This window comes from Phyllobates terribilis, unplaced genomic scaffold (assembly GCF_046119375.1).
Source record: "Phyllobates terribilis strain yellow unplaced genomic scaffold, ASM4611937v1 Scaffold_12__6_contigs__length_324123572, whole genome shotgun sequence".
Taxonomy (NCBI): domain Eukaryota; kingdom Metazoa; phylum Chordata; class Amphibia; order Anura; family Dendrobatidae; genus Phyllobates; species Phyllobates terribilis.
The window spans coordinates 317,926,083-317,937,379 of record NW_027362772.1 but is presented as its reverse complement, the minus strand read 5'-3'; the positions used below and the strand labels follow the sequence as shown (position 1 = coordinate 317,937,379).

General features: G+C 46.3%; 1 protein-coding gene across 8 annotated transcripts in view; it reads right to left on the bottom strand.

Moving 5' to 3' along the window:
- Positions 1-2,136, bottom strand: part of APLP2 (amyloid beta precursor like protein 2) — a 151,587-nt gene extending 149,451 nt beyond the window's left edge. For 7 of the 8 annotated variants that reach the window (XM_073657459.1, XM_073657461.1, XM_073657460.1 and 4 more), the window contains exon 1: positions 1,980-2,136. In XM_073657459.1, coding sequence (XP_073513560.1) covers positions 1,980-2,051 — 72 coding nt within the window. In that variant the 5' untranslated portion in view covers positions 2,052-2,136. Of the gene's footprint in view, positions 1-1,752; positions 1,772-1,979 lie in introns of those variants that run through there. The other variant, XM_073657465.1, reaches the window with a different exon arrangement.
- Between the last annotated feature and the right edge of the window lie 9,161 nt (positions 2,137-11,297).

The window sequence follows — 11,297 nt, the reverse complement described above, 5'->3', positions numbered from 1 at the left end:
ACCCGCTGCCTCATACACCAGTATATACCCGCTGCCTCATACACCAGTATATACCCGCTGCCTCATACACCAGTATATACCCGCTGCCTCATACACCAGTATATACCCGCTGCCTCATACACCAGTATATACCCGCTGCCTCATACACCAGTATATACCCGCTGCCTCATACACCAGTATATACCCGCTGCCTCATACACCAGTATATACCCGCTGCCTCATACACCAGTATATACCCGCTGCCTCATACACCAGTATATACCCGCTGCCTCATACACCAGTATATACCCGCTGCCTCATACACCAGTATATACCCGCTGCCTCATACACCAGTATATACCCGCTGCCTCATACACCAGTATATACCCGCTGCCTCATACACCAGTATATACCCGCTGCCTCATACACCAGTATATACCCGCTGCCTCATACACCAGTATATACCCGCTGCCTCATACACCAGTATATACCCGCTGCCTCATACACCAGTATATACCCGCTGCCTCATACACCAGTATATACCCGCTGCCTCATACACCAGTATATACCCGCTGCCTCATACACCAGTATATACCCGCTGCCTCATACACCAGTATATACCCGCTGCCTCATACACCAGTATATACCCGCTGCCTCATACACCAGTATATACCCGCTGCCTCATACACCAGTATATACCCGCTGCCTCATACACCAGTATATACCCGCTGCCTCATACACCAGTATATACCCGCTGCCTCATACACCAGTATATACCCGCTGCCTCATACACCAGTATATACCCGCTGCCTCATACACCAGTATATACCCGCTGCCTCATACACCAGTATATACCCGCTGCCTCATACACCAGTATATACCCGCTGCCTCATACACCAGTATATACCCGCTGCCTCATACACCAGTATATACCCGCTGCCTCATACACCAGTATATACCCGCTGCCTCATACACCAGTATATACCCGCTGCCTCATACACCAGTATATACCCGCTGCCTCATACACCAGTATATACCCGCTGCCTCATACACCAGTATATACCCGCTGCCTCATACACCAGTATATACCCGCTGCCTCATACACCAGTATATACCCGCTGCCTCATACACCAGTATATACCCGCTGCCTCATACACCAGTATATACCCGCTGCCTCATACACCAGTATATACCCGCTGCCTCATACACCAGTATATACCCGCTGCCTCATACACCAGTATATACCCGCTGCCTCATACACCAGTATATACCCGCTGCCTCATACACCAGTATATACCCGCTGCCTCATACACCAGTATATACCCGCTGCCTCATACACCAGTATATACCCGCTGCCTCATACACCAGTATATACCCGCTGCCTCATACACCAGTATATACCCGCTGCCTCATACACCAGTATATACCCGCTGCCTCATACACCAGTATATACCCGCTGCCTCATACACCAGTATATACCCGCTGCCTCATACACCAGTATATACCCGCTGCCTCATACACCAGTATATACCCGCTGCCTCATACACCAGTATATACCCGCTGCCTCATACACCAGTATATACCCGCTGCCTCATACACCAGTATATACCCCCTCCCTCACACACACACACACACCAGTATATACCCCCTCCCTCATACACCAGTATATACCCCCTCCCTCATACACCAGTATATACCCCCTCCCTCATACACCAGTATATACCCGCTGCCTCATACACCAGTATATACCCGCTGCCTCATACACAGACTCACATATAACATCCGCCTTCATCGCTCCCGTTTTCCGCTCCATGCAGGAGTCTCCCGATCAGGCGGCACCGCATTACATAACCGCACAGGAGCCGCGGGTGCAGCGAATGAGAGCAGCGCGGGGAGGGGACCGCGGCCACAATGTATCGCAGCCCCGCGGGGAGGGCAGAGCGGCCTCTGAGTCCGCCGGGAGCCTCCCGGTCCTGCGCAGGGTGACAGGCAGCTCCTACCTCTATGTATCCGGCCAGACCGGGAACCACGACTGCAGCCAGGACCGCGCAGAGCGCTGCGAATACGGCCATGATAGAAGCTCCTCTCTGCTCAACCTCCAGCTCCGGACTGACGAGAACACCGCCCCACAGACCAGCAGCCAACCCAACCGGATCTGACGTCACAATGCTCCGCCCTAAAGGTGTCCGCCTAACGGCCCCTGCGCCTATCATAGCTCAGGGAACGTCTAAGCCACACCCTTATTCCGCCCAACACAGGTAAAATAGCTCTATAACCACGCCTCTTCAGTTGCGGTTCTCTGTTAGACCTGAGAGGACCACGCCCCTCAAAGAGCAATGACCACGCCCACAAAGGATGCAGAAAAGAAGATGCTGCGACTGAGGACACAGGACAAGAAGCAGAGACGTCATCACCATTATCAATCACCACCATCAATCATCATCCATCATCATCACCATTATCAATCATCATCCATCATCACCATTATCAATCACCACCATCAATCATCATCCATCATCATCACCATTATCAATCATCATCCATCATCACCATTATCAATCACCACCATCAATCATCATCCATCATCATCACCATTATCAATCATCATCCATCATCATCACCATTATCAATCACCATCATCATCACCATTATCAATCACCACCATCAATCATCATCCATCATCATCACCATTATCAATCATCATCCATCATCATCACCATTATCAATCACCATCATCATCACCATTATCAATCACCACCATCAATCATCATCCATCATCATCACCATTATCAATCATCATCCATCATCATCACCATCATCAATCATCATCACCATTATCAATCACCATCATCAATCATCATCACCATTATCAATCACCATCATCAATCATCATCACCATTATCAATCACCATTATCAATCATCATCATCCATCATCATCACCATTATCAATCACCACCATCAATCATCATCCATCATCATCACCATTATCAATCATCATCCATCATCATCACCATTATCAATCACCATCATCATCATGATCATCATCACCATCATCCATCATCAATCATCATCACCATTATCAATCATCATCCATCATCATCACCATTATCAATCATCATCATCCATCATCATCACCATTATCAATCACCACCATCAATCATCATCCATCATCATCACCATTATCAATCATCATCCATCATCATCACCATTATCAATCACCATCATCATCATGATCATCATCACCATCATCCATCATCAATCATCATCACCATTATCAATCATCATCCATCATCATCACCATTATCAATCACCATCATCATCCATCATCAATCATCATCACCATTATCAATCACCATCATCATCATCATCACCATCATCCATCATCAATCATCATCACCATTATCAATCATCATCCATCATTATCACCATTATCAATCACCATCATCATCATCATCATCATCCATCATCATCCATCATCAATCATCATCACCATTATCAATCACCATCATCAATCATCATCCATCATCACCATTATCAATCATCATCATCACCATTATCAATCACCATCATCAATCATCATCCATCATCATCATCATCATCCATCATCATCACCATTATCAATCACCATCATCAATCATCATCCATCATCAATCATCATCCATCATCAATCATCACCATTATCAATCACCATCATCAATCTTCATCCATCATCATCACCATTATCAATCACCATAATCAATCATCATCCATCATCAATCATCATCCATCATCAATCATCACCATTATCAATCACCATCAATCTTCATCCATCATCATCACCATTATCAATCACCATAATCAATCATCATCCATCATCAATCATCACCATTATCAATCACCATCATCAATCATCATCATCCATCATCACCATTATCAATCACCATCATCAATCATCATCCATCATCATCACCATTATCAATCACCATAATCAATCATCATCCATCATCAATCATCACCATTATCAATCACCATCATCAATCATCATCATCCATCATCACCATTATCAATCACCATCATCAATCATCATCCATGATCGTCACCATTATCAATCACCATCATCAATCATCACCATTATCAATCATCACCATTATCATCATCATCACCATTATCAATCACCATCATCAATCATCATCCATGATCGTCACCATTATCAATCACCATCATCAATCATCATCCATCATCATCACCATTATCAATCACCATCATCAATCATCATCCATCATCAATCATCACCATTATCAATCACCATCATCAATCATCATCATCCATCATCACCATTATCAATCACCATCATCAATCATCATCATCCATCATCACCATTATCTATCACCATCATCAATCATCATCCATCATCATCACCATTATCAATCACCATCATCAATCATCATCCATGATCGTCACCATTATCAATCACTATCATCAATCATCATCCATCATCAATCATCACCATTATCAATCACCATCATCAATCATCATCATCCATCATCACCATTATCAATCACCATCATCAATCATCATCATCCATCATCACCATTATCTATCACCAACATCAATCATCATCCATCATCATCACCATTATCATCATCATCACCATTATCAATCACCATCATCAATCATCATCCATCATCATCACCATTATCAATCACCATCATCAATCATCATCCATCATCAATCATCACCATTATCAATCACCATCATCAATCATCATCCATCATCACCATTATCAATCACCATCATCAATCATCATCTATCATCGTCACCATTATCAATCACCATCATCAATCATCATCCATCATCATCACCATTATCAGTCACCATCATCCATCATCATCAATCATCATCACCATTATCAATCACCATCATCCATCATCGTCACCATTATCAATCACCATCATCCATCATCATCATCCATCATCACCATTATCAATCACCATCATAAATCATCATCCATCATCAATCATCATCCATCATAATCATCCATCATCATCACCATTATCAATCACCATTATCAATCACCAATCATCATCCATCATCATCAATCATCATCATCCATTATCATCACCATTATCAATCACCATCATCCATCATCATCACCATTATCAATCATCATCATCAATCATCATCCATCATCACCATTATCAATCATCATCTATCATCATCACCATTATCCATCATCAATCATCATCCATCATCATCATCACCATTATCAATCACCATCATCCATCATCATCACTATTATCAATCATCATCATCAATCATCATCCATCATCATCACCATCACCATTATCATCCATCATCATCAATCATCATCCATCATCATCACCATTATCAATCATCAATAATCATCTATCATCATCACCATTATCAATCACCATCATCATCAATGATCATCCATCATCATCACCATCACCATTATCATCACCATCACCATTATCAATCATCATCATCAATCATCATCCATCATCATCATCCATCGTCACCATTATCAATCATCCATCATCACCATCATCAATTATCCATCATAACCATCATCCATCATCACCATCATCATCCATCATCACCATGGTCAATCATCATCATCCATAATCACCATCATCAATCATCCATCATCCATCACCACCATCATCAATCATAATCATCCATAATCACCATCATCAATCATCATCCATCATCATCACCATTATCAATTACCCATCATCACCATCATCAATCATCACCATCATCAATCATCCTCCATCATAATCCACCATCAATGATCACCACCATCAATCATCATAATCCATCATCACCATCATCATCAATATTCATCACCATCATCATCAATCATCATCATCCATCATCACCATCATCATCGTCACCATCATCAATCATCGTCACCATCATCATCTTCATCACCATGCAGGGTGCAGAGAAGAGCGACCAAGGTTATTAGAGGACGGGGGGGTCTGCAATACCAAGACAGTTTATTAGAGGACTGGGGGGTCTGCAATACCAAGACAGGTTATTAGAGGACTGGGGGGTCTGTAATACCAAGACAGGTTATTACACTTGGGGTTATTTAGTTTAGGGGTGATCTTATTACTATGTACAAGTATATGAGGGGACAGTACAAAGACCTTTCTACTGATCTTTTTACCCTGAGGCCTGAGACGGGGACAAGGGGGCATCTTCTACGTCTGGAGGAAAGAAGGTTTAATCATAATCACAGACGGGGATTCTTTACTGTAAGAGCAGTGAGACTATGGAGCTCTCTGCCGCATGATGTTGTAATGAGGGATTCACTACTAACATGTAAGAAGGGCCTGGATGCCTTTCTTGAAAAGTATAATATTACAGGTTATATATACTAGATTCCTTGATAGGGTGTTGATCCAGGGATCTAGTCTGATTGTCGTATGGAGTCGGGAAGGAATTTTTTTCCCCAATGTGGAGCTTAGTGTTTGCCACATGGTTTTTTTTTGCCTTCCTCTGGATCAACATGTTAGGCTATGGGGTGAACTAGATGGACTTAGTCTTCCTTCAACCTTAAAAACTATGTTACTATGTTACTATGTTACCATCATCATCCATCACCACCATTATCAATCATCGTCAACATCATCATCCTTCATCGTCACCATTACCATCATCTTTACTCTCATCATCACCATCATCATCAATCATCCACTATCACCAATCATCATCATCACCATCACTGCCATCATCCATCATCATAAATCATCATCTTTATCACCATCATCAATCATCCATCATCACTATCATAAATCATCCATCACCACCGTCATTAATCATCCATTATCACCATTATCAAACATTGTCAACATCATCATCATCATCATCCATTATCGTCACTATCATCGTCACGATCATCATCATCATCTTTATCACCATCATCAATCATCCAAAATCACCCATCATCATCAATCACCAGTCATCATTACCATCATCATCTTTATCCCCATCATCAATCATCCATCATCACCATCATCATCAGTCATCATCACCATCATGACCACCACCATCATGATCATCACCGTCATGGTGGAGGGGATTGAGTGTGTGTGTCCTCCAGCACTTAGCTCATTAAATGGACCCACACATTAGTATATACTTTGAACACCAGGTGGCGCCATAGTATGAGAGTGAATGTCCACTGAATGCAGGTAACTGTATATATGATCTGTACAATGAAGATGAGATATAGTCCCTCCCTTTAAGGAAAATGTTTTATAATCAGATATATTGAATCTGGTGCAGCTCGGTGGGGTGATTCCACAATGGGAGGCCTAATATAAAGTCATAGCGTCCATCAGTGGATCACCTGTGGCCATCAGTGACACAAAGATGATCCTTGAAAGTGATTCCGGGATGTTCTATCATACACTGACGTAGCCACATGGGGGCTTGCCCTGAACACTAAATTCTATGGGGGTGCACTGTGTGCCCACTGCATTCAGAGTGTTCCCCGCTGCCCGATGTGTGTCCGATGCATCCAGGGTTATCCTCATTGTCCACTGTGGTCTCACTGAATCCAGGGTGATCCTTGCTGCATGTTATGTGCCCTCTTGATCCAGTGGGTCATCCCCACTGCCTGCTGTGTGCTCGTTCGATCCAGGATGATCTTCGCTGCCTGCTATCTCCAGGGCAATCCTTGCTGCCCGCTCTGTGCCCACTCCATCCAGAGTTATCCTCGCTGCCCGCTATCTCCAGGATGATCCTCCCTGCATGCTATGTCCATGGTGATCCTCGCTGCGCTTTGTGCACCCGCTGTGTCCATGGTGATTCTCACAGCCCTATGTGCGCCCACTATGTCCAGGGTGATCCTCGCTGCCCGCTATGTCCATGGTGATTTTCGCTGCCTACTATGTCCAGGGTGATCCTTGCAGCCTGCTATGTCCAGGGTGATCCTCGCTGCCCACTATGTCCAGGGTGATCCTCGCTGCCCACGATGTCCAGGGTGATCCTTGCAGCCTGCTATGTCCAGGGTGATCCTCGCTACCCACTATGTCCAGGGTGATCCTCGCTGCCCACAATGTCCAGGGTGATCCTTGCTGCCTGCTATGTGCCCTCTCAATCCAGGTCCTCTGGCAGCACACTTAGGGCGCATGCGTGCACTTCCTGTATTTTAAAGAGACAGTACGCGTACTACTATTGTGCCCTGGCCTATAGCTGGGAGGCACTTAGTACTTAAGGCACCTCCACCTGTTGGGATGTGCCTGAGCAACAATTGTAGTTAGTCTGTATGCAAGCTACTAGCTTGTTATCCCTGTACCAGTTAAATTAAAACTTCTCCAGTACTAGTTCTGCTTTCCGGTATCCATCTTGTCTGAGACAATCCCGACACTGCTCCGGCGGTACATGAACCAGAAACTGCTCTGGCGGTACCTGAACCTAAAACTGCTTTGGCGATACCTAAACCCAAAACCACTCTGGCGGTACCAGAAACTGAAACTGCTCCAGCGGTATGTTAACCAGTACCTGCGCTTACCACCAGTATCCAGTCCGACCTTAGTCTCCGAGTTCGTGTCTGCTGTCCTAACCCTTGGGGTTGGCTGCTGCAGTATCGGGGTCTGTCCTGGAGTAGCACCTGGCGTCTACCTGTGGCACAAGTCTAACCACACCATCAGGGGCTCTGTTGAAAATCAGGTGTTCGCCTAGTTACACCCCTCCACAGTCTGTGGCAAAGTAGTTCCACAAACCATCTGCGTTACAGTTTGTTCAGGCCATAGAACCCACTGATCCCAAGACTTCTCCGCTCCCGGAGTTATTCCAAGAGATATCTCAGCAACGTGATCAGCAGTACAAAATCCTGTCCTATCTACGGACAGTGACTACTCGTCTGGACACCTTGTCGACTGCATCATCTGTCCCGGTCCAAGTCGCTGCAGCTGCTACAATGACCTCGTCGCCTGCAGCTTATGCATCAGAGCATACTCCCCGTCTGTTTGTTCCACCACCTTTCGACGGGGACCCCAAGCAGCGTTGTGCTGTTTTTAACCAGTGTACCATGCACTATGAACTGCTGGCCCACCAGTTCACCTCGGATTGGGCTAAAAATGCATTCCTGATGTCTCACGTGGGAGGAGAGGCCCTGGCTTGGCTCAATCCCCTATGGGAGATCCCGTGACTTCGGATCTGCAGGCCTTCCTAGAGGTATTCCGAAAGGTCTTCGATGAGCAGGGCCATGTCACATCTGCAGCATCTTCCCTCCTCAGATTGTGTCAGAAATGTGACTGTAAGCCAATATGCAGTCCAGTTACGCACACTGTCCTCCAAACCTGGCTGGAATAACGTGGCGCTGGTGGTGGCATTCTGGGAGGCATTATCCGGAGGACTTAAATATGAACTGGCTGGTCAAGGCATTCCTGCCATTTTGGACAACCTGATTTCCCTGTCCATCTCTATCGGCCTCGTGTTCATAAACCCACCCTACACTGGAGATCCGGAGAAGTGCTCTGTTGGGGACAATCTTGCCATGAGAAATATTTCATTCCTGTGCATCCAGGCTGGCAAAGCCATCCAACCTGCCAGGTTTGCTGGCCGCTTACTGGTCATACACGGATGTCTTTGACAAAAAAGGAGCGGAAACGTTACCCCAACATCGATCGTACGATTGTGCCATTGATTTGCTCCCAGGATCCTCACTCCCTCAATGTCGTATCTATCCATTGTCGCAAGCGGAGACCATAGCCACGTCTGAATATGTAAAGGAGAATAAGGCTAGGGGATTCATCCGGAAGTCTGCTTCTCCGGCTGGAATTGGCTTCTTTTTCGTCAAAAAGAAAGAAGGTACTCTTCGATCGTGTATTGATTATAGACGCCTAAACCAGATCACGATCAAAAACAAATTGTAACGGGTCTGGGAGGAGGAACCTCTGAGCAACTATACAAAGGGGCAGTCCTTGTAAGGAAGCGGGTGGCTCCCAGGGAAGGCGGGCAGGTAGTCACGGCAAGTGACAGGGACAGTCTCTGGGTAGAAGGGCAGGAAGTCACGGCAAGTGACGGGGACAGTCTCTTGACAGGCGGATGGTCACGGCAAGTGACAGCAGGGTAAGAGTCTCTAGACGGGCAGGTGGTCACGGCAAGTGACAGCAGGGAAGAGTCTCTAGATAGGCTAGCAGGCAGGTAGCAGGTGAGCGCTCCCAGGTGAGCGGGCAAGAGTCTCTGGACAGGCTGGTGGTCACGGCAAGTGACGACAGAGCCTCCAGGTAGGCTAGCAGGCAGGTAGCAGGTGAGCGCTCCCAGGTGAGCGCTCCCAGGTGAGCGGGCAAGAGTCTCTGGACAGGCAGGTGGTCACGGCAAGTGACGGCAGAGCCTCCAGGTAGGCTAGCAGGCAGGCAGGTATCAGGCTGATATCTGGCAGGTACTTCCTGGTCCGCAGGCGGACTGATCCATAGACAGACTGGCAGGTGCTGGTAGGCAGACTGCCGGACCACAGGATAGCAAACAGGTAAGCAGATATCAGGCAGGTATCAGGCAGGAATCAAACAGGAATCTGACAGGTGACTGGCAGGTAACTGGTAACGGGACCTGAGGGCTGAAGCAGAGTTGAAAGGCTTTGCAACAACATTGCTCGGGCACCTCCAATTTGGAGGAGGTGCCTTATATATGGTGAAGTCCTCCGGCCATTGGCCGGGGACTCCTTAGGACGGCGCGCGCGGCCCCTTTAAGAGAGGGGGAGCGCGCGCGCGCCCTAAGCACAGTGGCCGGGAAGGAGCGCACGCTGCCAGCAGAGCGGGAGGAAGCCGCCGGGCACGGAGCAGAGAGGTGAGGGGGACAGCGTCCCTGCCTAACAGGAGGCAGGGACGCCGACGCTACACACATATCCACTGCCTTTGATTCTGGAATTGTTTGATCGTTTAAGAAGTGCCAGGATATTCTCTAAGTTGGATCTGAGAGGAGCCTATAATCTGATCCGCATACACCAAGGAAATTAGTGGAATACCGCTTTCAACACTCGTGACGGTCACTACGAATACTGTGTTATGCCACTTGGGCTCAGCAACGCCCCAGCAGTCTTCCAAGAGTTCGTGAATGATGTCTTCAGAGATGTCCTTTACTCCTGTGTGGTGGTGTACCTGGACAATATCCTGGTTTTCTCTCCTGATCTGCCGTCACATAGGAGAAATGTCCGCCTAGTCTTGCAAAGACTTCGACAAAATCGCCTGTACGCTAAGTATGAGAAATACGTCTTTGAACAGACCTCCCTGCTCTTCCTAGGATATATCATCTCAGATATGGGTCTGAAGATGGATCCGGAGAAAGTGTCTTCCATTCT